This window comes from Falco rusticolus, chromosome 3, assembly GCF_015220075.1.
Source record: "Falco rusticolus isolate bFalRus1 chromosome 3, bFalRus1.pri, whole genome shotgun sequence".
NCBI classification, from domain to species: domain Eukaryota; kingdom Metazoa; phylum Chordata; class Aves; order Falconiformes; family Falconidae; genus Falco; species Falco rusticolus.
In genome coordinates, this window is record NC_051189.1 from 54,017,983 (window position 1) to 54,044,623 (window position 26,641).

The window sequence follows — 26,641 nt, forward strand, 5'->3', positions numbered from 1 at the left end:
TTCAACTGTCTGGGAAGTCCATGTTCAGAACAGGGATGTGTCTTACATGTTGCAGCATCTTCTCACCATGGCTTACATTCCCATGGAGATCTTTAATTCATGATGCCCTAAAAATGACTGTAGAAACTCAGTCATTATGTTCAGTGAAGGAGAAGCAGAGGCACAAAAGGATTCCACTGCACATTTTCCCCTCCTCAGACACAGATTGGGCTTTAACAGCATTTTTAAATTTTTCATATATATGCTTTTAAAGTTATTTCCTTAACTGTGTTGAGCATAGCAGCAGGAGGAATATTTTGTCCTTGGCAGAAGCCCAAAATGAGTTAAGCCAGGTTTTATAAAGATGAAAATATATAATCAAAAAAAAAGAGAAAAAAAAAAGAACCTATGTGGTCCCAACTCCCAACACTGACATATCTGTCTGTTTTTCAGTGCCATCTCAAGGGATGTCTTCCTTGTCTTCTGTGCTTCCAAAAGAACATTGTCTGTTTGCTTGATCAGAGCTGGCACAGTGCGGTTTCCTCCAGGTTTGTGCCTGAAGCATTGCCTTTCTCTGTTTATGTGGCCACAACCTTTGTCTAATCCTCCAGAATATCTATCACAATAAGAACGGTAGCGGTGACAGAAGCCATTAATGTTTTGGCTTCCCCGTGTGGCACTGACCTGCTCTGCAGATCAAAAAGAGCAGATGTAAGCTACCTGCAAGAAAAGGAAAAGCAATTATTGGTTTTCACAAACAGCGAATTTTGTTTGTGAACAAGCAAGTGGGCCTTAGGAGCAGAGCCTGCAAGGTGACAAAGAACAAGTGTGTTGTCAGGGCAAAGCTATGAAAGCAAACTCAGCCCTGATTTGAAAGAGCCAGCTCCAAAACTGGAAAGAAATTTGAGGTTTGTACGGGTGCCTTTTGTAGCTTTTGGAACACCAGAGGAAAGGATTTGTATGACAGAAGTAGCCGTGGTATAGAAGGCTGAAATAATCAGATAATGACTTTGCCAAATGCAGGTGGGAAAAGATGTGGCACATTCAAGCCACATCAAGGGAAGCCACAGGTGTTTGAAGCAGAGCACTAAAAAGGAGCATTTTTACAGTAATTCCTGGCAGAGGGGAAAAGGGAACAGGGACAAAAAGTATGTAGAGGAATGTTCTAACTGAAATTCTTTCACTGTGAACAACCCCTCCTGCAGCAGCAACAGAAAATGTTGATCTGTGAGTATACGAAGTATACAATTGGCTTATGTGTCAATAAGACAGTACTTGAAGTTTCTGGAATCACTGTAGCAGGTTGTGAAGAGCATAGATTGAAAAACCAAATGGGCCAAATGAAAGAGCGGAGCTGTGTAATGATGGCTGCACCCCCTCTACACTAAGGTCAAAACATAAGCAAATGAAGCGAAGCCTGAAAATGAGAAAGAAAAACATCCAGCCAGCTGTTTTTCTTTTGCTAGCAAATTGTGAAAGTCTCTTGGTATCCTTTACAACATGGCTATAGGGGAAGAGCAGGCAAACATGAGAGAAACACTTACATTTGTACCTTATGATCACCTGCATTTACCATAAACTGTGATGGATAGTATTTAACATGTGGTCATTACTTTTTTTATTATTGTGTGTAAAAATGTGTCGAGGTCATCCAGAACAAATAGTGTTATACATTATACTTGCTTTTCACTGGTGTAAATTATTACCTACAAACCTCTAGCAGAAGCTAAAAGAGGACTTTCTGTCCAGGGTTTCCATGCCCAAAGCAGTCCTTCACATTTTTCACTGTTTCCTAATGGTCAGAAGGATTAGCTGGTACAGTGTGTCCCATACAGGCTGGCTGATCATCATGCCAAACTTTGATTCTTTCTCTGTTGCTACATGGATACACAGCGGTAGATGCAGTTTCTCTTGCATGCTGTTTTAACCTCGTTTGACACTTGCGACACATCCCTTAAAATGTTTTCTACCTAACTTATGCGCAGGTTCTTGTATTGGATGCAAAGGTCTAAGTCAGTGGAGAAAAAGGATTCTCCAGACACTCTGTCCCATTTTCACCCATCTTCTCCAAGAGGCAGTTTCTACGCATTCCCTAATGAAGTAATTGTGCCTGGAAACTTAGGCAACTTCGTTTTTTTTCTTATTACGTGAAGGGCTGTTTTTTTCATCGGATTGTTTTTGTGCTGTAGAGTCATCGGGTTCTTTCCAAGGTGAGGACCACCTAAGTTTCCTCAACAGCGTCACAATCTAATTTCAACAGTTCTTTTCAGTGGCCTCCATTGGCTTCCCACACTAGGCAAAACTTTGCTGAATTTAGCACTTCCAAGAAATAAAACTTCTTTGCCTCTTTCATAACCAGTAGCATCCTAGTAAGGGACTAGTAGGAATTTTTGGTGGATAAAGCTCCCCGGCTGTGGAGTCGCTCAGACTTTTTTTCCTTCCACAGTGCGTGGCAGAGAAGAAACGGAGAAACCGTTGGGTCCTCCCCATCGCTGCTGCTGCAGCGCAGTGGGCTCGCTTCGACCCTGGCTGCTTCTTTTAATAAGCAGCCGCGAACTCCCTGAATTAATCTGCATATTCACATGATCGCAAATGACCCGCGGCCGGGGCTCCGGCGGCAGTTCCTCGAGTCCCCTGCGGCCGGCCGGAGCAGCAGGTAGGGGACGGCGGGCGGGCGGGCGCTGGCCAGCCGCCGGGCCGGGAGCCGCGCCACCCTCCCGCCCGCGCCCCCGGCCCACCCCGGGCCGCGCCGCTCACCCGCGCCCGCCGGGCAGGCATGAGCGACGGAGCGGCCGCTCCGCGCCGCGGGTGAGTGCGCGGCGCTCCGCGGGGCGCGCAGGGAGGGGGCGGAGGGCAGGGAGGCGGGGTGGCGGGCAGGCGGGAGGGGGCAGCCCACCCGAACCGAGGGTGACTTTACGGGAAAGCCGCGGGGAGAGCGGAGGGGGGTGCGCGGCTGCGGGAGGGGCGCCCCTTTCCGCGCCCGCGGGGAACCCCCGGCTGTCCGGCCCGGCGAGGAGTCGCGCAGCCGGGTCGCTCGGCGGGGGGCTCGGGGGTGCTGCCTTTCCCCCACGTTTTGCACCGAGGGATGGCTCCAAGGGCACCGGGCTCCCCCTCCCCGAAGGCGCTACCGCAGCCTTTCGGTCGTCCTTGCGTTCGAACACGCGAGGTGCAAAGGCGGGGGGGGAGGTGGGGTGCAGCGGGCTGCAAACCCCTCTCCTCGTCCGCACCCTAAAACGTCGTTTTATTCGCCACTTGCGGTCCTGCGACGAGAGACGTGCGTGCAGAAAGCCCAGCTCCCGCACAGCCCCCGGGCTGCGGCACCGCACTCCCAACCTCCGCTCCCCACCCCCTGCAGATCCACCCGTGTCAGTCCCTCATTCAACAGCGCCGTGGAAAATGAGGCGAAGCGGTGACAAGCAAGCCCTGCCGCCGTGCACTGGGCTCGCAATGACAGCCTGTCGCCCTGCTCCCCCCACGCTGGCAAGCGGGTGCCCGACGTCCATTTGAGCTCCAGCCCGCGGTGCCGGCGGAGGTCGGGAGCTACGTGAGCTTGCTGCGGAGGTGCCGCTGTAAATAGCCGCCGCACGCACGAAACTTGTGTGTGACAGTAGTGTCGTGTGGAGCGGCTGGCTGCAAGCCCGCATCCAGGCCGTTTGCTCTGCTCCTTGAAATGATAGTAGTTAGAAAAGGAAGGATTTTAAAAAAACCGTTTGACTTTTGCACTGGAAGCCTTTGTTACTGTTTACTTTGTTACGGCTTTGAAGCCATAACCATGCCTGCAGCCCTGATGGCAACGCGACCTGTAAAAACCCACCTTACATCCTAGCAGACACAGTCCACTCTATCATGCGTAGCGCAGACCAGCGAATTCCAAGCATGACCACAGTTCAAATTTATGTTGACCATAACATGAAAGTGTCTTTCTATTTTTCTGTTGTGTTTTGTATTTATCTGAAGCAACCACAATCAACAACCCCTCCAAAAAATTGTTTTGCAACTTTGATGGCCAATCTTAGTTGCTGGGAAGTCCCAGTTTTGGTTGCAGACCTGGTACAGACACCACTGTCTCATCTCAAGCCTTTAAATTAAATGCATGCTGAAAAAATAATGGATGTTGGAGATGGTGTTGATTTCTAAGTTGCAGATAGCCTTCGGATTTAAATGAAAACCTGTACTCAGGGCTCAAACACAGTATTGAGCTTGTGTTAGAGGATTTTACAGTGGAGAAGGTGGTGTGCAGTTTGAAAGAAAAATTTGGCCATGACAGCTAGGTATTTTGCTGGATGTTGAAATCATAGAAAAATAGGCTGCTTCAGAGAAACATGTATGCATTAAAAATAGAAGTGTAGATCATTAACTATCAAAGTATGGCTGACTATATGTATAGTTCTAATATTTTGATTTTTTTCCACGTAGTGTGCTGTTTTAGACCAACAGAAACTTTATGTTGATAAGCAAGCTTCTCTGTTTGAGTTACGCTTTTGGCTTGCATGCAGCATTTTTGCATTTTCAGGGCTGTAAATAGTATTGACTGAACTGATGGGATGTGCTCTCAGCTGGAGAAGCAGTACGAGATCTGCCTTTCATAAATGGTAGCAGCCTCCTTCTAGACAATCCCAGCAGCAGTTCAGTAGAAGGTGTGATCTCCTGGATCCTCATCTCCCTCTTGTACATACATTCACTCTTAATGTGTTCTTTCAAGATGTTCCGCAGCTAGAGGGAAGCTAAGTGCACGATTTTGATACCAAACACCCTTTTCTGCTCACTTCTACAGGATGAAGGAATGTAATTAATTTGGAGATCTCACTGTTCTCTGCATACAGAAAGAGATGGTCAGGGACACTCAGACATAGGAGTGACCATAGGTCTCTCCCATGCTCCAGAAACCTACATTCCCCCCATAGTGCCCTTGGTGGTTGGAAATTTTGCAGAAGTGTGGAATATAACACCAGGGCTTGCATTTTGCTTAGCAAGCAAAAAATCAGGGAAATCCAGGTTGCATCCCAACTGAGATGGGGGTGAAAGGGTGGATGAGTGCTGCTTCCCTTACCTGTGCACGCAGGTTTCTTTTCCATGGGCTCCAGGATATGCTTCATTCCTGTATGAAATGTCACCTGGGACATGCCCTGTGAAAACGAGCTTTTCTCAGGCCACTAAAATGAATTATTAGTGAGGAAGTAGTAAGGGCCAGAGGTAAGCCTTTAGGTTTCAGTGAGAATCGGGGCATAGGGTTCAAAGGTAAGGATGACCGAATACCTGTGAGCTTCAGTGTTGGGCGAGGCAATGATTTTGGAGCCATTTTGAACAAAAAGTCTCATCTAGATAGTCGTTAACTGACTGTTAATATCAGATCTTACAAAAACATCTTTCTGTTTGTCTCGAGTCCGACCCAAATCAGAAGATTTTGGAGATGAGTTTATTCTCTTTTGAGTTCTGGCTTCAGTTCTTCTCCAGCAGAGCAAGTCCCACTCATGCCTCTCCGATCACTTCACAGACACTTTTTAACAACCATTTGCAGGAGATAATGTAATTCTTGCTCTCATTTGAGAGTCTAGAGAACTGAGATAGAGTTCAAATGACCTATCCAAAATACGCAGTAAATTAGCATAAGAAATGAGACAAGGAAACAAATTATTTGCTCTAGTCACAGGATTAAATTGCCTTTCCCTAACTCACTGCAACTGTTAAGAAATTCATGGACCATTCCTCTTGCAATAACTTGAAAAGGGCGGACATGCCTTTTATGCTTCTTTCTGATGTAAGTGACATTAAATATGCATTGTAGCTCAGTTACCTTAGATAACTGAGCATAAATTCATCAGTCTTCCACTTGAAATTCTGTTCCCAAATGTAGCAGCTGAGTATTCTTTCTTTTGTTTTCTACTTTTTGGAGGGGTTGGAGGTTTTTTGCTTTTGTTTTTAGAGAAGAATCTTGTTAGCATTCCTTAGAAACTCATTAAAATGCTTCCCTTTTGGCTTATTCTCCTAATTTATTAATATCACAAATAACTTTTCTTTGGTGACCCACTTTCATAGGTATCTGAACATCTAGCAAAATTGTAACTCATCAGGAAGGCAGTGTAGACTAATAAATACACTCTCCAGACAGAGAAGAAAATCAAGACATTTCTTTCTGTGCCACACAGTTCTACACACCACACATGCAGAAATATTGCTCTATTCCACAGCTTACTCAGCACCCTTAGCCCAAAAGAAAGTGCTTTATTGATTGAGTGATGGATTTAAAGTTCAGAATTTAGGATTGCATCTATTCTTCTGGCTGAATTCAATTTTTACTCTACATCCACAGTGAAGAAACTGCTCTTTGCATAAATATAAGTTGAAATATGGGTTTGTGTGAGCGTTCAAACAAACAGAACTTCTCTTACACCTCCCAGGACAACCTCCTAACACTACACTGCTATCAAAACCATTAGGGCTTGACTAAGATACTGCTTTTTATTGAATTATCAAATTTGTTTTGTTGAAAAGTACAGATTTGCTTAGAAAAAGAGGATACCCACAGATTTAATGAATGTGATGGTCAACAGGCCACTGTATGTTGAAGGGATGTACAGACTCTAAGTCAGGCAGATGTCAGCTGGTATAGAAGAATACGCTTATTTTCATACTCACTTCAGAAGATACAGAGTTGCTTTCTGTGACCTGAAGCTATACAGACAGACTTATTGCAAGGGGTCATTAATTACCCCCTGTCCTACAGACACTCAAAACACTGGTTATGTTTTAAGGGCAGTCTGCTCTGAAAGTGCAATCTGTGGTCGTCCCAGCCTGAGGATACTCAGCATTGCCGCCTTCTCTCTGTCTGGATAGTCTGCTGGATAGCAACCCCCAACAGGAGAGCATAAGGCTTACTTGGTGACTTCTTATGAAGCTTTGTTTTTCTTTCCAGTAAGTGTGGACGTCTGTGTAAGTGTGAGAGCATCATGGTAGCGTTCAAAGGAGTCTGGACTCAGCCCTTCTGGAAAGCTGTTTCAGCAGAATTTTTGGCCATGCTCATTTTTGTACTTCTCAGCCTGGGCTCCACAATCAACTGGGGTGGAGCAGAGAAGCCCCTGCCTGTAGACATGGTCCTTATCTCCCTCTGCTTTGGACTCAGCATTGCAACCATGGTGCAGTGCTTTGGACACATCAGCGGAGGCCACATTAACCCTGCTGTGACCGTGGCAATGGTCTGCACGAGGAAGATCAGCCTCGCCAAGTCTGTCTTCTACATTCTTGCGCAGTGCCTGGGAGCCATCGTGGGCGCAGGCATCCTTTACCTCGTCACACCACCGAGCGTCATAGGAGGCCTGGGAGTCACTGCGGTAATCGCTTCTCCTCCAGCTCTTCAACTAGACTTAGAGCCTAAGAACATACAATCAGTGTCACGCAGCATAAAGAGAGCTCAAGTAGAGATTTCGGGAGCTTGCTGGTTTATTTACAACATCTAGACAGGGCTTAAAGCTCTCTTTAGGATAGGTTTATGCAGTGTAATATCTAAAGCTGTTCTTTTTATAGAAGTTCTTTTTCCTAGAACTTCCCCAAATCTGATGACAGCAGGTAATGTTAATTTACATACAAAATTTAAATAATATATGCGTGAAATGCCATTTTTATATGGGCTGGGGAGGGGGAAATTAATTCTATGCCATTATGGTGGGGGCTGAGAAAACATCAACTTAAAATGACATACTTTTGAAATAGATTGTGGCTTAGATTTCAGCTTTGTTCTAAACTAATAAGGAATGCCATCAGTTAGCCCTGTTGCAGGACTTATTAAAAATGCACTTGAGCCGCACACTGCTTAATTTTTAATTGAAATTTAAATTAATTAAGTCAGGGCTAATTAATGAATTTATAATTGAATAGTAAATTACAGTGCTCCCAAGAAAAAAAATGGTGAAGGGGAAGTGCAGCATTTGCAAATCCCTGTGTAAAAATAAACTATACTTCTGCAGTCTAACTTTGAAGTTCTTGTTGGATGTTACTGTTAAGCCTTCTGTTCTCAGTCCAGCAGTAATTTTCCATGGCTCTCAAAATAATAAAAAAAATTTAAAATTAAAAAAAAAAAGGAGGAGAAAAGTGTGGGAGGGGAATCTGTACCTCTAAAAGTTCATTGTTGCTTTTCACTCTGTACCATTTAGAAATAACTGTCACTGAAATACAATTAATGTCTGTGGTGGCTTTCTGATTTACGAAATCACCTTTTCTTCATTTCCGGTGTTTCTTTCCCTTCTTCCAGGTACACGGAGATCTTTCCGCTGGCCATGGACTCCTGGTGGAGTTGATAATTACATTCCAGCTGGTTTTTACTATTTTTGCCAGCTGTGATTCAAAACGAAGTGATGTCACTGGTTCAGTAGCTTTAGCAATTGGATTTTCTGTTGCAATTGGGCATTTATTTGCTGTAAGTTAATGGCTTCTCCTTAAAAAATAGACCCCCTTTCCCTTTATGACTACTTCAGAAGTAAATGGAAACTTCTGTGGCCTTTATAGCTGCTATAGCTGTATAGCTGCTATATTCTGCATGGATCCACACCAAAAACCTTTGGAATAGCAGGAGGGTCCCCTTGGGTAGGGTGTTGCATGAGAACTTTTCTGCCTGTTTACATGATGACTTTGTTAATTTTGTGGTAAGACTCAGGAGAGTGACAATACCTGCTGTCAAGATGAGAAGCCATACAAAACCAGGGTGTCCCATAGTACAAGGACTAACAGAAATTGATTAACTACCTTCAAGACTTTAATAACAGGTAACATTTTGTCTCTGCCTTAGATCAATTACACTGGTGCCAGTATGAACCCTGCTCGATCATTTGGACCTGCTGTCATCATGGGGAGATGGGAAAACCAATGGGTAACTCTGCCTTCATGAGTCCTTCACCATAGCGACAAACAGCTATCAGGATTTTTCATGCATCATTTGCTTTTAGTTATTTATCCCAGGATGTCCCGTAGAGACCATCACTGAGGAAGGCAGGCGCTGACCTGCCACAGGCTTAGGTATAGTTACACTCCTCGCCCAGGACTGTGGTGCAGTACGCAGCACATTGGAATAGCGTCTTGCTATTCGGGGGCTGTTTTGTGGAGGTAGTAGCTGGGGTAGAAAGGGAACCATACAAAAAGTTCAAAACCAAAAAAAAAAAAAAAAAAAAAAGCAATCCAGTGAGACTGAAAGAATTGAACTGCTAGAAAGAAAAATCCTCCGAGGCAGATTGCAACCCCCCCGGTCACGCTGGTGAGAAGTTATGGAAGTAATTCTGTCAGCTTCACGTTTCACCTGGTTCTGCAGCAAACTGGGGCAGACATAGAAAATGAGAGCAGGGACCCTCTGTGATCTGGTTCCCCGGGGAGGTTTCCTGCCTCGGTGAATGCCCGGAGTGAGAGATGAAGGGGTTGCAGTCTGGTCTTTGTAGACCAGACCAGATGTTACCTGCTTCAATTTGAAAGCGTCAGCTTAACTAGGAGTATTTGCACAGGAAACAATTTGATAAACAGGTTGTGAATGATGCAGTGATTTTCTATAGCATCCCATTATTAAACTTATTAAAAAGCAATTCACATTTTATAAGGGAGAGATGGATTGCAGCGCAGCCTCACCTAATTATAGACAGGGAAAGCACTTCTAGGGACACTTTCAATGCTAACTGTAAGAGCTGCATATTACAGTGCATTTAAGGATTTTCTTGATTTTTAAAGTATGAAGCCCACATTGCTCCCACTGCAGCTAATAACAGAAATAGCATTGTCTTCAGGCCCTAAGGCTCCAATTCTGCAAACATGATACCATGTGTAACTTTGTTCCCAAGTGTTACCCTACTGAGGCAGATTTACCCAGTTGTCAGTGAATGGCTGTTCATACGAAAAACTGCTGTAGTTTTTCACAAGATTAATTATCCATACTCTGAAGGAGCCTAGAACTTATAACTGAAGCTGTAAACAATAAACAGATGTACCATGGAGAAACTTGTAGGAGAAGCTTAACTACTGTCCCAGTTGCTTGGAAAGATGGCCTTTTCTTTTCCTCCAGAGCAGTGACATTGGCATGCCATTGACAGAAGCCCGTGGGCTTCTGCACCTACTAATGTTACTGATCTGCTGCACGTCATGCTGAAATAAATAGGTACCCTACAAAGTTGTGTGTGTCGGTTGTATGTACTTACTCAAATTAGACAATCAGGTAGGTGACTGCCTGTTAGATTCTGTGGGATCAGAACCCAAATTTGGATGATTTTGGAAATGTGAGTCTGAAATACTGCAGTAGTATTTGTCTATACACTAGGGAAGATTCTGTTTCCTTAAAAGTTCAGTGTCACCCTGGGTGAAAATGCAGAAAGAAAATCAGTTTTCGACATTGGTGTTGATTTCATGCACCATCTAGCAAACAGTCTATGTATGTTGTCTAAGGTTGGCAACAAGAGATGAAAATTTAGAGGAGGCCTCTTGGAAAGAGATGGATCAGTAAAACTTGACAAAACTATTTCCTTTGAAGATGTGTGCCTGCTTCTTAATCATCTTATCCCTGCTAGTTTAAAATGAAAGCTATGCCAGAGCAACTATATATTGTATTTGCCTACAGAGCTCTATTTGACAAGTCATACATGACTCTACCAGGATCTTTTATGTCTCAAGAAATGCTATAGCTATGGTTGATCCAAATAAGGATGATGAAGAACCTCTACTTTTGTCTTACAGACAAATTTTTTTAAAAAATAAGTTAAATCTTCAAATCTTCCATAAAGTGGGGGCAAAAGCTGCTTTCTAGTATCAGGAGGAGGTCGGGCAGCCAGAGAGGATGTCTGCATGTCTGTCGATGGAAGGTGTCCATAGCTTCGCTGCTGCTCTGCCAGTCTGCCCCAGAACATTGTAGACTGAAATCTTTTTCAGGCATCAGGGAAGTAGTAACTGTACCTCACTGACATGTCAACATAGGTCCCTCTTCAACGCTGCTCCACGGGGTCCTGGTGATTCCCTAAATACTGGCATGAGAGGAGATTTTAGGGAAAAGACACACCTATGGATGCAAGGTGGTTTAGGTGACTGGATTCAGGGTGACTATTTTTGAAGGGGATGAAATATATGTGAGAGAGACTGGGAGGAGGCAGAAAGAAAAAAAAGCAACCTAGGACGGATGCCATTAATTACCTAAGAGGCTGCCTTTTGACCTATTTCATATGTGATTTTTAGAGCAGTCACTTAACTGCTGAGCTCCAGGTCACCTTCTGTGAAACCTACGGCAGTTACACTTCTCTGCCTCCTAAACTGGTATGATGGCATATTTCATCCCCGTTCATGAAAGCCATGTGGCCTTGCATTTCTGGAGAGTTGGTTCTAACAATTGGGCCAGGGCATTTTGCAGAAACTTTTCTGGGTAAGTCTGTAGTGGTATGCTTTTCTCTGAGACCCTGGCTTGTTTATTTGCTCCAGAGCTTAACGCCTGTCTTTTTTTCACCTCTTTTTGCAGGTATATTGGGTGGGACCAATAATAGGAGCAGTCCTTGCTGGTGCTCTTTATGAGTACGTCTATTGCCCAGACGTTGAACTCAAACGCCGTTTTAAAGATGTCTTCAGTAAGGCTACCCAGCCGTCCAAAGGGAAGTACATTGAGGTGGACGATAACAGGAGCCACGTGGAGACCGATGACCTGATCCTGAAATCTGGCATAGTTCATGTGATTGATATTGACAGGGGTGAGGACAAGAAGGGAAGAGATCCATCCAGCGAGGTGTTGTCTTCTGTATGACTAGCAAGAAGCACTGAAAGCAGAGAGCAGCCTGCTAGCACATCCACAGATATCCTTCCACCTATTAAAGAAACAGATCTCCTCTAGACTGAGCATCTACCATTTCTTAAAAGGTATGGTGTGGGAAGCTGCATGGTAGTGGTGTCACCAAACCATACACCTGCTCAGTTGAAAGATTAGGACTTTGCTATAATTAGGATTCCCTGTCTATTGTTCCAAATTAAGCGCTGGTCCTAGTATTTTCCTTTCCTTCTTTCTGGTGCAACCCCGAAGTCCAAAAGAGACGAAAGCGTTCTCCTTCAATAAATCAGTCAATAATGAGATAGAGATGTTTAACATTCAGATTGACAGTTAAGACATATCGGGAAATGCCTATAGACATGAAGACCTACTTATCAGATTGTTCTTCTGACACTTAATTGGCTGTTGTCAGCTCCAGTTAGAACATCTTATCCATTTAGTGTCCTCTGCAAGGTTCAGGAAGAGCACCAACAGTATTTAAGAGTTTTATCCACAGTCAAGCAAAGGAGTATGGTTTTTAATCGTGTACATCACTATTGCCTTTCGAACTACCTCTGAAAACCTGATACTTTAGTAGGTTAAAAAAATAAGAACTCTACCAACCCATCAAATTTCACTTATGTGATTTGCAGTATAAATATACTACCTTCATCCCTTCCCAAGAGTAAACACGGTAAATTGAATGTTGAAGTCTACTGTAATAATGCTGCAAAGCATTTGACCGTACTTCGTGGTCCCTTTTGTCATTGTCTATCTGGTGAAACATTCTCCTGGGGTTTGACTATTGACCATTTAGTGTTAGCAGACTCTCAAGTTGTACAAAGGATATAAAGGCCCTCCTGTTACTCAATAACTCGAGAGATATCAGAAGACAAGAAGGCATATCTGTTTTCAGTGCACTTGTTCAAATACACATCTCTGTGCTAATTTATGTAAACTAAATCTTAAATTACTTACCTACTTTCTTACAAGATGGTTGGAGATATGGGGGTTTTAATTTATTAGTAATGTAGAAGGTTTTTAACATTTAGCTGTATTGAAACACTGGTTGGGAAATATTTTTTTATAATGGATGATAAAAAAATGACTGCTTCTGGCTTTTTGCTGTAACTGATGCCTATTTGAATGGGATCCATGATTGTTCCAGTGTTCATATAGTCTTAATTACACCTCTGGCAAAGGTTTCTTTATCTGTTGTTAGGAAAACATGCAAGCACTTGCAGGGTATTTAGGGAGAAGGGGACATGAGATATGTGCAGTAATGAGTCTTTCCCTCATAGAAGTATTTTGACAGACATAATCACCCTAGAAGAACATTTCTGAAAAGCTGTTACTGACTTACTGCTTTTGTTTCTGATCAGTGGCTTTGAGTTTTACAATATGCAGCTGCAGAGCAGTCAGGAGCATGGTATTATTACTGTAATTATGTAGTTTTTATTTTGAAATTGAAAAGCTACTCCTGCCTATTTAGCAATAAGTGGGGAAAAAAAGCATTACTCCTGACTGTGGACTGTAATAGCCTTGTCTGTTCTTTGACACTCTACATGCAATCTTTATTACAGGGAATTAGATGTTTCTAATGAGATAATAAACCACTGCTACCCTCAAATCTGTGCAGTGTGATCCAAGGGCTATTCTACTATCCCAACTTGCAGCACTGTATAGTCCCAGCAAGCCCTGCCATACTCATTTTCCAAGTTTCACTTTTCCTCTCTTAAAGCCTGTTAGTGTGGCACAAGTTCCCTGTATTGAGTGTGAGATTCATGACTCCCTCATGCATTTGCAGCTGGGCCGTGATCTCTCCCTTATTCCACCCAGGCACAGAATGTAGCACACGCAGGTGCAGGACAGGGCTTCCTTGGGTGACCCAACGACAGCCCCACTCTGATGCGTGAGCCCTCCTGCCAGACACGCTCCCCATCACATACCTGTTGCAGCATCACAGCAGGGGCTGCCTGTTAGGTCTGATAGAATGGCTGATGTTTGTCCTTAGCTGTGCCTCCCTGCAGTGACGGCATCAAGGTTCAAGGGTGTCAGCATGGGTAGGGACCTGCAAGGGACAAGGTAAAATTGCCCATAAGAGCTCCTTCCTGCAGCAAGGACTAAATCTGCTGGGGAAGGGCAACACAGATGTGGTGTTTAGACCCCTGACTATCTCTGCTCAGATGGGTAAATACCTTGCTAAATAGGTTCAATGAGAAGGATCAAAACTTGTGGGGGTATTTTTGGCCTAGGCATTTGTTCTGGCTTTTTTATTTCTTGTTCTTTGTTTTCCTTTTTTTTTCTTTTTTTTTCTTCAGATTCTGCATTTGTTAAAGGGACACTTTCATTAAACCTTTTGCATGGCTTAAACAGATAGAGAGTAATACATATAGCAGTGGTGGATTTTTAAGCAAAGGTTTGCATTTTTATATTTAAAGACAGTCCTTAGAAGCTCTTAATTTGTGAATTTTGCATGGTACTGTGTTATTTAAATAAGAAGCTGTGATTTGTTTTATGCTTAAGGGTCCTTTACACAAATGGCTTGATGTGTATTTTCCTCACTCAGCCTGATTCTGCTGCTGAGGTGAGCATAGTGTGAGCACAGCACCACCCACCTCACTTAGGAGGATCTTTTTCCTTGAAACACTCTGTATTAATGAAGTGTGGCAAAACCTCAGAACCAGTCCCAGGAGAACTTGTTGCTCAGAGAGTATCGGAGATAAGATACTGAGGCATCTGAAACTATTAGGGAAAAGAAGGGAAGGTAAAATAGAGATCACTAGACATTAAAGGATGTTTCCATGCCACTGGCCATTGGTCAGAAAAAGCAAGGTCTACTTCTGCTCCCACATAACAAGACTCGTGGGGGAGTTCGTTATTGACTGCAATGGAAACGATCCCGAGCTTTTTTGGGGCCTGATGGCTTCTCTCATGGACTTCAACTGTGTTTTTTCAAAAATCAGAGCCTTTCAGCAAGACACTTAATTCTGGAAGGAGACATGTTCAACTTGAAATTTATTGACCCACTCTAAAGTAAACCTTTAGGAGCAGCCATCATCACACCCTGCCCCACCACGAGAGATCACCATTCATGTAAGGGAATGTTTTTCTTCAGTATCGCTTAGGATCTGATTTAGCTTTGACATGTAGCGGTATGTGCTTCTCTAAGTTGTTTTGCAGTGGTATCATCGCTGTACAATAGCCACATTTGGTTAAATAATAAGACTTTGTCATGGATTGGAAATATTTGTGCTTTAATATGATTTTAAAATATGTATTTTAATACTGTTTGAGTGAGATTTATGTCCTAAAGATCTTCAGATCTAAACAGTACCTCATAACATAACTTGGTGTCCTCGTAAAGTGTTTTTTGGTTGGGGTGGGAAACGGTAAATGTCCTTTGTTTATGACAGTGGATGGAGATCACAGGAAGTCTGCCAGGCATGTCGTCATTCCAGGGTCCTAAAAAAACACAGATGAGTCTTGCACTCATCCATGAAGGCACAATTGTTTCCAGTTCTGTATCTTTACCGTAACAAACATATTCAAAGTAGTTAATTACTGGATTTCAGAAAAGAAAGGATGGAAGCTAAGGGTGGTTACACTGAGGCACACAAATACCTTTCGAGTTGCAGGAACGCTGAGGAGTTTGTCACCCAGATTCTGACTATTCTCAGGAGGGAAAAAAAAAAAAGAAAAAAGAAAAAAGAAACCCTCCAGCATTTGAGTTGTCATCAGAACCCTTCTCCTGTTGAAATATTTGGGAGCTGTATCTTTCATTCATTCCGTGGAAGCAGGAGTAAGAGCCATCTTATGCAGTGTGTAGGCTTATCAGGTGTATATGCATATGAGCTTTTCAAAAATATGTTTTATTTCTGATTGTTACTAATTGCCACAGTATCTGCTTGGAAAGCTAGATGGCCTTCAAATTTCTACCTTTCTAGTGCTTGGTAGCAGAGCAGTTTCTGCTGTGCTCTACAATATTTTATCTGCAGTCTGTGTTACACATTTACACTATCCAATACTTTAATCTAAATATAATATCTGAGAATTTACATTGTGAACCTTTTTTTCCAAGGTGAGAGATGAAAACACCATGCACAAGTTTTTTGTATCTCAAATCAACCTGTGTATGTGAGTTTCTCAAGGACTTACTAAATAGACAAGATGCATATATAGACTGAACTACTTGTTACCCACTTACATGATCTAAATCACACTGTTGCAGTCTGTAATTTAGGACAAATGAGGTAAAGCAAACTACGTACACAGATTTTTCCACAAGACTGCTTATTGTTGAAATGTTAGTCACCATGATAACAGAACTAATGTTATAGGACTTAAAATATGCATATGTAGCTTTTGGAATAATCTACTGAAAAATACACAATTATCTGGTTCCCACTTGTATTCTACTGTATCTCACACTACTGTTGCAAATAAATTATCTGTTGAAAAAAATGCATCATGTCGTTGCTGAATATGTTTAATGATCCTAAAGTTTAGGACTGAAATGCAGGGAAAAAATGCAATCCCAGCTAGCCTGTCTAAGAGGAGTCTGGAAAAGTTTGCAACTGAGAATGAATGATTTACTGTGGTAAAATACTCATCAACAAAGAGAGGTGATTGTGAAAGACATAATATTTTTATCAACACAAGTTAAAGCACTTAGAGCAAAAATTACGCTGGTATTTGTATATCACCCGATCTGCCAGATGGTTTTAAAACTTATAGGACTAGTGGAGAGCTACGGTTTTGGAAAGTGATAGAAATGGTACTGGCAGTTCATCCCCCTTTCACTGAAGCAAGGCTTGTGAGATCAAGCTCCCATGAGGAGCATCAGCAAAGGAAATGGGGTCCTGTTAGCAATTACATTTCTGGTTGTCTTGCTCCTTGCTTGGAATGCAAAGTTTAGCTCCTAAGACATGTATGACATTCATGAAGGTAAATTAGGATCCTGAAAATGATTAATGTGAAAACCCATCAGCTGGGATAGCATCTAATCAGCAGGAAGGGCTGAGAGCAGACTTGTACCTGAAACTCACCCCTCACAGTGGTTCGGCTTTTGCCTTCAGCTTCTTCATATCCAAGCTCCAGAGACACCTCTTTCAAGAGGCTGGGGTGGGGGGGCTGTCTGTGTGCATGAGATATAATTTACAACACAGATGATCTGTGCCTTACTGAAACAGGTTCCCAAGGGAATTTAGGCAGAACTAATAAAGTTATGTGGGGGGCACAATCACATAAGGCAGGAGCCACTTTGACATTTTGAGACACTCACAAACAGGAATCTAGGTGCCTGGAGATTTATAAAGGCAAACAAGTAGTGATGTCGCTGTCTGCAGGGTTAAGATGAAGAAGGGTTCTGGGAAGAACAGGAAAGCAACAGTGCAGGCAAGGGAGATCTTTGTAATGTACCTCTTACGCAGTGGTTTCTGGACTGTGGTATCACTTGTGGCATTAAAATGCGGTCCCTGTTGTATGAAGACATGCATGTAGGCTTGTGGATCACATCTCAGCCATGGAATGGGAGACACTGAGCCGTATTGAGTGAGTGATGCCTTACTCTAAGCTTCAGTGGCGACACTGGCTTCAGCAGTGACAACTACAAACAGCAACTGTGGCCCAGTCATCTGCTTAAAAAGAGAACTTCAGAGTGTAGATATTCCCAATATCGGCTTCCTTTTAAATTCTCCTTTAGCTTTAGACTCCTTTATCTGTTGGAGATTGTGGGGTACTGCAAACATTATAAGCTGCTTTATTTATATCAGACTGATAACTTATCTTGGCTATTAATTTCTTTTGACCTTTGTTGCCTCATTAGAAAAGTAGTCCTTATAAGCACAATGACTGTGGCATAATCTAGCTAAAAAAAACTATCACGAGTTTCTTTCAAAAGGTGAAAGGAAGGAGCTTATATATTTTTTCTCTCACCTTGCCTTGTGTGGTGGGGAAAGGCAGAGGCTTTCTGCAGGTGTGCCTGGCAAACAGAGTTCCCAACCATTTCTCTCCGCTCACACACAGCAATGACCTTCCTATGATTTTTCATCCCCACTTCCCTTTTGATATGAATCTTCATTAAAAGCCCTGGAATTAAAAATATGTCTAAAATTTCATACTAATAGACTTGATGTGATGATGCACACACAGTATCTGAAAGATGCACAGAGACGCACAACTTTGCACAGCCATTGGATTTATTTCTTTCCAGCAGTGGACAAGATCAGTGGGTAAAACCACAGGAGATCAACTGCCATTTGAGACTGCTGCATGTCTCACTGGGATCCTAATGACTTGGTCATTTATTTCCACTTATTTCTAAGCCATATGGCTTTCAGCTTGAAAAGGGGTCACGGCTATCTCCTACTGCCGTGGAGGGTTCTGCTGCTCTTCCTCTCAAGGTTCATTTGCCATAAGGCTTTTTTCTCCACACTCAAACCATTTGAAAATTTATTACCTTACACATTTTGGAACCTTCTAGCATGAGAAATATTTTACCATTATCCCACTCTACCTTAGGGTTTATTTTACCTTACCATTTATTCTGCGGGGATTGTTGCTTTACTTTGGAACAGCAAATCTCAGGGCATTGAAGATTCATTCATTTTTTCTCAAAATATTCCTTTGATCATTCCAGTGATATATCCAATATTCTATTCCATCGCTTATTTCCATTTGCATGGTATGTCAGTGCCTAGCTGCCTAGTGGTCCTATCTTCAGACAGAAATGCTTGAGATAGGAATGCATAGGTTTTTTATTATTATTTTGTTGGGTTTTTTTTTTTATTGCTTTATTCCCTTTCTTTCCAGCTGAATGAGCTCATCAGAGTGGGATGAGATGGTTTAGTCTCAAGCCTCCTTCTCTGAGCTTCTTCAAGCTGCTATTGCCACTTTGGACTTGGGGCCACTTTCTCTAGGCGGCAGCAGAGTTGCCCCATAGTGGGGACATCTCATCTGCCTTGACTTGCCAGAGCTGTACAGTACACAGGCTAAACCCTGCCTTAGCTCCACAGAAGAGATATAGTTGGTTTGCACCAGCCGAACCCAGTCTTAGACAATTGCAGTAGAGTAAACAGTGTCCTAGCAAAGAAGTAATCAATTTTGAAAAGATGGAATCTGAGCTTGTGGCAAGTCCCTGGGCTCTGATTTGCAAGAAAAACATCAATAGGAAAACTGGAACAATGGTTGATTGGCCCTGTAAGTTCTGAACATATGCACATGAATATCCAGTAAGAAAAAGACTAATGCTTCATGATTAAAGATGACAGAGCAGGGACAAAATGAACTCTGGAGATCAGGAAGATGTACATAGATGTTGGACTCTGCTGCTGCTTGCCCACAGGTATTGCTCCAGAGAAACAGCTGCACAGCATCTTCTCAGAGCTGAGTCAGACCAGCTGTACAGGGTAGGATGCACACAAACACTAATGTTTCAGACACAAGGCTTTTTTGTTTTTCTCCCTCCTTCCACAGCTGCCCAGCATACTTCAGATTTACTGGAGGCAAACATTGCTAGGGCATAAATGCAGAAGCTTTTCTAGCCTCAAGACTAACATGTGAGAATAAAGCTTTGTGTCCTCCAACCTTTTTGTTTTGAAAAGCCCAGCAGATACCTTGGAGGGAGCTTTAACAAAGGAGGTCAAAAAGTCCATCTGGATGCTTTTGCATCCTAGTCATTCCTAGAGCTATCCTTAAAGAAGTTATCCATAGGTTAATTTATCACTGTGTAAATAAAATATCCCCTACTTCTTTTACCACTAGCCTTTCTGAGTTAAAATAAATATCCTTTGGTTGAGCACAGCTGAAGAGCATCTAAGGTTTATATATAGAAGCTATTGCTATTGTGTCTGAGTGGTGAGGAAAAGGTCAAAGCAAAATGGGGTTTTTTTTCCCAGTTAGAAAAATTGCTTTGTGTGTTTGTTTGGGGTGGGGTGTGGGGTGGGATGGTGGTGGTGGTGGTCTTTTTGACTCTTACAGTGCTCTGTTTCTTTCAGGTCATCCACACTTTATTTTATCTGTTCTACAGGTTGAATCCTCAAATGTTTTAGGGAATTAAGGAGAACAATTAATTTCCTCATGTTTTACAACCTTTTTTTTTTTTCCCTTATCAAAGAATGCCACTTGAGGATGCTTTAAGTTTTCCCCATTTGATGTCTTTGCTCTGCAGGATCTGATGGTGCCCTCCACCACATGGCCTCCTTTTGTCTATATTTCCTGTGCAAACAGCTGTCCCTTCAATGAATTTGGGACCTTACAGGCACTGCTGAGGTTTCTACAATGAACTTCCAAGCATCTGAATTTCTGATTCTGATCTTCATTTTCATTTCAGATGGTATTTTTCATAATAACACACACACAGTTTCCATGAACTTTATTTCCTGATGTACCGAGATTCTTCTTCTGAGTCCATCTCTTTTTCATCCATTTCTTCAACATTTTGCTAATTATTTAGGATTCGTCATTAAGACCTCCATATTTGAGATAATTGTCTAAATAATTTTGTGTTTCTTATATTTCCTTCCATTTGTTTCTCATTTGCAGTGTCTGAGGGGCCAGCAGGTTTTGTGCCAACAACATATAAACATTGTATAAAGGGAGAAAACTCACACTCTGGCAGTTATATATGACATAGAGTCTCAGGTGCTGGAAGGTGCCTGAAAAGTTGCATCCCTGTAAATGCAAACTTTAATCAACAGTGCAACATCTCAGAGGTTTCAGGGTTAACTGGGAAATGTATAATCCTGACAACACAAGGTGAAAACCCAGATACTGATTTCCAGTTTTGCAGTCAGAGGGTGAGAAAACCACATATCCCTAAGCCCTGGAAATAGCTCCCAAGTGACTTGTCATGTACAAAATATTGCCTTGCACAATTTTGGGCAGAACCAGTCAGAGGATACATCTACCTAATTATTCAAAGTTTCCTTTGCCATCACCAAGACCAGAGGTACCTTCCCTTCAGAGTGTTTCCATGGGCAAGCAAGACTTCACACACCTGAACTCATTTGTGGGTTTAATGCAACAGTGGAAATACATATGTAGGGTCATGCATGGCAGAGATGATGAGGAGGCATGCTGAGGGCAAGCAGAGAAGGTGATGATCACTTGAAAAACCAAGAAATTACCTGTGTTGCTCTGAGCTACTCCTGAGACATCTCCTGTAGTGCCATGCAAACAGAGTTCTTACCTCCACCTCCAAAAAAGGATGTGGTAGAAGGACCTAAATAATAAAAGTTTTCCAGTTTCCAGAAGGAAATCCTATGGCTAAAGCAGCTTTCAAATACTGAGTTTTAAAGTTCTAGGAAAATGTTTAAACAATTTTTGCCATTACATTTATATATGCCTATATATAATTTTAATATTTACATTCATATATATGTATATAGATAATATAGATAGCATATATTTATAGATGCTTTTATATATATATATACACACACACATATGTGTGTACATGTAAATAATACATGTATTACAAATAGTTAAGTGTTCTTGAAGTGCTCTGGTAGCCCCACAGATTTAATAGTAAACTTTAAAAGGAAAGAGAACACAGGCACCCTGACTCACATTCTTTTCTGAACATCAGTATTTTCTCTCTTACAAGTGTTAACATTTCTTCAGCTATCATGAAGTGTTTATTCTGAAGACAAATCTGAAAAGGGGAAGCCTTGCCTGCTTTCATGATTGTTACATGGACAGCATTTTCCTTGTGGTTTGATTTAACATGAAGCTATGAAAGCTCTCCATAAGTGTCAAATCATTACACTTGCATTGAGTAAACATAATACAACTTGCTTTTGCTGAAACATGATGGGTTTCTCTCACCTGCTTGTACCTTCTTGAAGGTACAAAGGCAAACTAGGTCAGGAAGTCCTGAAGATCTGACGATCAGCCAGTTTATCCCCAACCATGGCTGTAGGTCTTCTCAGATCCTTCCCTTCAGAACATCAACTGAACTAATAACAGACATTTACAGACATTTCTGGTTTGGGGGGGGGGGGGGGGGGGTTGGGGGGGGTTTTTTTTGGAGGGGGGGCACGTGTGTGTGTATCCTTCTGTCTGCTTGGACCACCTCTCGTGGTGATAATCCATTGATATGAATAGTACAGGGATATTTTAAATTCCATTTTTTACAGACCAAACTTTACAAGTAAGGTTGATGCTTAAGAGACATCCGTATAACCCAGGCATAGTGATTTCTGTAGGTCAGCTATATTTTTTCTACAGACCTACACAGGAACCTAAAGGAAGGGTAGTGCCAAAAGTATAATCTTGATCATATACATTTACATTGTGGCTGTGCCTCTCCTGTTGTAGCAAGGCTGTAAATACCTGCTCAGACACAGGTGTGACTTTTTGGTTGATGAGACGGAGCTCCCTTTCCTTGCTCACTCCTGCCACCTCTCCTAACTGGAAAGGCTGCAGCAGGTGGTCTGATATTTTTGAGCTGCCCCAGACCGACAAATCTGAGTCTGGGTTTGAAAGAGGTCATTAATGAGTACTTGAGGACATATAGTTGCTATTAAATATCGGGGAAGTTAGGTTTGTCTTGGTTTGGTTTGTGCTGTCTATTTGGTGAAAACAAGACAAGACCACATTTATAAAAACATTGGGAAAGCTTTATGATAACTGGTGTGTCAAATCCAAATATTACTAGTTGTACAGTAGGACTCAGAATCACAATATTCTCTTTATAAAAGTCAGATGAGATTTAAATTAAAAACTTCTTGTTTGTCTAGATTTTTAAATGTCATGTGATCATTTGTTACAACTATGAGAACTGGAAACGTCATGATTTGAGACTCTAGGGATTAAAGAATAATTAAAGAATAATATTGGGCTGGTAATGAAACAATTTACAAGTGTTATACACTTGCATTAGCTCTTTCTAGTGATGCTGTGCTTCTGTAACAAATGAAGCATGCGAAGTATCTTCACTGGGAATGACTCGGGGATTAAATGCTGTTAGGGGATTAGGGTGGTTACATATCTCACAGGAAGCGGAGGAGCTTGAAAAACCTCTGGACCTGGATGGGGCTAGATCTCTTGATATCAGAAGTGTAATAGGAGGTGGCTTCAGGTGGCTTGGAAGCCGTCTCAAACAACAGTTAACATAAATTGCCAGAAATGCTGCAGTTGTGTGGTGGTGGCATGTTCTGTGCAGTGTGACCCTGCTAACATAAATTCAAAGAGACTATGGGAAAAATGTTTGTGTTAAGAATGAAATTTGTTAAAAATAGATGGTGAAATAAAGAGCATGAAAGTCGGCACTTCGAAAGACATTTCACAGCAAGCAATATCTTACATTAAGTGTTTCACATTAGGAATTGCACTGTATTTTAGTACTTCAATTCATCATCCCGAGTAGTCCCTCAGAATATTACTTACGTGACCGTCAGAGCTTCTTGTCAAAATCCAGTTGCAAACCAATCTCATAAGGGAAGCAGGAGTTTATGTTGCTAATTAGTACAGCTAACTCAAAGATGAGCTCACAGTCCCAGGGGCAGCAATAAGTTGTTCTAATCTCTGTTAAGAAATGAGATCTCCTTTTTCTGCTGCTCCTACTCAGTCAAACTAATGTATGGAAACAAAGTTGTAAGGCTGTTCTGCAAGGATATGTCAGTATCCTGTCCAGTGACAGCAAAAATAAATTACTCAAATGACAAGATTATGTAATTTAGGTCCTTGTTACCAGAACTGCAGTTAGCCCGATCGAAGTGTGCTCCATAAAGCAGCTAAGCTCTCTGGAAGAAGCAAGCTTCTTGAATCTAAATGTCAGGGCTCTGGACCCAAAGTTCTGCAAGTCCTGTCCTCTATCATCAACACAGGCAAAGACTGTGGGATCTTGAGAAGAAATGGTCAACATGCATGCCTCTAGTGACTGACCTGTTCACAAGCATAGGCACAGTCTATGCTCACCTGCACAGGTCTCAGGCAAGTAGATTTAAGCCATTTCTCTTTGTCTGTGCTGCTGTTGAGTGCACTTGCCATGCCAAGGAATGTAGTAGTTCCAATGTTCATAGGAGTGGCAATTGACACTAAGGGACTTCACCAGACAGTTGAACGTGTTTGTAGAGGTCTAATAGGAGTAGATTTGGATATCTTCATAGAATCATATGGGTTGGACTGGTACATTAAAGAACATCTAGTTCAACCCCCCCTGTCATGGGCAGGGACACCTTCCCCTAGACCAGGTTGCTCAAAGTCCCATCCAGCCTGGCCCTGAACACTTCCAGGGATGGGGCATCCACAGCTTCTCTGGGCAACATGTTCCAGTGTCTCACCACACTCACAGTAAAGAATTTCTTCCTAACATCTAATCTAAATCTACCCTTTTTCACTGTGAGGCCATTACCCCTTGTCCTATCACTACGTGCCCCTGTAAAGGGTCCCTCTCCAGCTTTCTTGCAGGCCCCCTTTAGGCGCTGGAAGGCTGCTGTAAGGTCTCCCTGGAACCTTCTCTTCTCCAGCCTGAACAACCCCAACTCTCTCAGCTTTTCTTCATAGGAGAGGTGCCCTAGCCCTCTGATCATCTTCATGGCCCTTCTCTGGACTCACTCCAACAAGTCCATGTCCTTCTTATGTCGGGGTCCCCAGAGCTGAACACAGTACTATCCTGTTCCTTCTCTTTGCTCTGGGTTACCTATCTCCTGCAGCACCTGGAAAAGCAAGTGAGTACTCCTCAGTGGAAAATGATCTTGGTTAAGCAGTCTATGACAATCACTTATACCAGCCTGACAGACTTTGCACTTATATGTTTGAAGACCATTCACGTGATCAGATCTACGGGCTTTGCTCTGATGGTAGCAAAGGGACAACATGCCAGTGATGTCCAATAACTCTTAGATTCTTCTTCAAGAGAATGTCTGACCATTCCCACAGTCAGCTGGTTAGATAAGCAGCACACAGTGTGTGCTAGTAGCATGTGATGCCTGCAAGCAGCAAGTGTTATCTAAGTATTTTCAGGGGACCCTTGGTATAGAACACTAGGCCATAATACTTGAAAGTAGATAGTTTCATCTTCTTGGCAGCAACCAGGCTGACAACAATGTACAGGAGCTGTGGCATTTCTAGCAATCAGAGATGTGGTAATAGCTTTGTCAACTTATTTAGGAAGGCTGTGAGTTTTGCTACTTGACATAAATGTTTATCTTTTTATTACATGCAATTCTGTACCAGCATGTCAGATTACCATTATTAGGAGTTAAGCATAGTACGATAACCGGGAGGTCAGGGCTTCACTACGCTAGGAAGTGTGGAGGTATAACAAAGAATGATCTCTGTCCCAGAAGCCCGGCACTCAAACTAGTGGGCTATTGGCTGGAAAGGTGATAAAGCAAACAGCCCTGGGGAGCAGAGGAACATGAAACAGTGCAGAGGTAGCCAGGAAAACAAGGGTGACATCAAACCGAGTGTGAGCTGCAGGAGATTCTCTTCAAGTTCCTGAAATGCCTCCCTAATACAAGAAATCTTCCAATAGATTGAACTTTTACTGTAAGTTCAATGTGTACATTATGGGCACACATGAGAATTTAGTATGTTTCCAGACTTTTTAAAAAAGGAAAGGGAATGACACCGAATATGTTTTGGCTTTCGGCTGCAAAAAAAAAGTTATGCTTTATCATTATGCTGAGTACAATTTGAATACAAAGGTAATTAATCCTTAATCTCTTCCCTATGTACTTATCAAAGTCATTAAGTAGGGGAAAAAATGCTGAGTACATCCAAGGTACCCCTCTATCAGGGACAGATTGTTTCCCGCAGTTCATGCATTAATACTTTTCCACCCTACCTGCAAAAGGACTTTACTGTTTTACTCTGAAACTTGGGAGCAGATTTGTAGTAGCCTCTGCTTATTTCAGTTTTCCTATACTCTGTTTCTATTAAGCTGCATAGTTTCTCTCTATCCATTAATTTTATGGCCTTCAAATATTGTGGGGTTTTGTTAATATGATTTTAACCAAAGAATATCTGCTGCTCTTGATTTACATGTTGATCCCTTCAGCTCATTAACAATTTTTCTTATTTTTGTCTGCACTCCTGGTAGTGCTGGTGTCAGTTTTATCTTTTTATCTTTATCTTTTTATCAATATAAGGCCTGGGACTCACTGCAAAGATGCTTCTGACATGGTTCCTGTGATCTCCTGAGAGATCTACATCTCTTCAAGGTAAGATGTCTTTGCATGTACTTGCTCTCTCCTGCGCACATACTACAGTACACTCTCCGAAACAGTGTTGTGCACTCCCTGGAAGTAACACACAGAGCAAAAGAAATTACAGATTCATTAAAAACTGTGGCCAGCGATACTAACTTTAAGTGCAACAGTTCTGCAAGCTTTGAAACTTTCACTTAAAAGCAATCCAAATAAAGACTGCAAAGGGTAAGAGGCAGGGTGAGGAGGGAGAAACCAGCAGACAAACAAAGATTTGGGAATCTTAATAGAAAGCCTCCTGCACTTTCTTTAGTACACCAACACTTCGGTCTCAGAGGGGGAGCAACTGGCACTTCTCATTCCTGGGAGAGATTTGCTGGGCTGTGTTGAAGCTGCGGCTGCAGTGTGCCCTCTTACGGCAACACCAGTTGCTTTCTCTGTGTCGCACAATGGTGTTGCAGGGGAGGCGGGAGTTGCTTCGATTTTATATCGGTTTTTTGTTCTTCACTTTTTCTTTTCCTTGAAAAAGGTACGCGGGAAGAAAGTATTAACCCTGTATGCTGTGGCAAGTTTAGAAACCAGGCTTGAAGCTTCATGTTCAGAGCATCAAGCAGTGCCCCATCTGCCAAAGATGAAATAGCGAACAAAAGTAAAAAGGAGGCTAAATGTCATCAGGTTTAGCATTTGCTGATGACACCTATGGCTTTCATGCCAAGGCAGATGTAAAGTGAAAGGATTGTTGGTTAAAGACACTGCATTT

General features: G+C 42.3%; 1 protein-coding gene across 4 annotated transcripts; it reads left to right on the forward strand.

The window, feature by feature from the left end:
• The first annotated feature begins 2,401 nt into the window (after nt 1-2,401).
• AQP4 (aquaporin 4) lies at nt 2,402-15,440 on the forward strand. 4 transcript variants are annotated; one of them, XM_037381715.1, is made up of 5 exons: nt 2,402-2,635; nt 6,893-7,307; nt 8,225-8,389; nt 8,759-8,839; nt 11,447-15,440. In XM_037381715.1, the coding sequence occupies exons 1-5, from the start codon at nt 2,562-2,564 to the stop codon at nt 11,723-11,725; spliced, it is 1,014 nt and encodes a 337-aa protein (XP_037237612.1). In that variant the 5' UTR covers nt 2,402-2,561; the 3' UTR covers nt 11,726-15,440. The 4 variants fall into 4 exon arrangements, with proteins under 4 accessions (XP_037237612.1, XP_037237609.1, XP_037237608.1 ...); XM_037381711.1 differs by having other exon boundaries at nt 2,408-2,787; XM_037381712.1 differs by lacking the exon at nt 8,759-8,839 and having other exon boundaries at nt 2,404-2,787.
• Nucleotides 15,441-26,641: the final 11,201 nt, after the last annotated feature.

Bases quoted from the DNA above. Each gene is read 5' to 3' on its own strand.
- AQP4 (XM_037381715.1), top strand. From the start codon at position 2,562: ATGATCGCAAATGACCCGCGGCCGGGGCTCCGGCGGCAGTTCCTCGAG. The intron at 7,308-8,224 runs GTAATCGCTTCT...CCCTTCTTCCAG, and splicing joins GAGGCCTGGGAGTCACTGCG to GTACACGGAGATCTTTCCGC. The intron at 8,840-11,446 runs GTAACTCTGCCT...CTCTTTTTGCAG, and splicing joins GGAGATGGGAAAACCAATGG to GTATATTGGGTGGGACCAAT.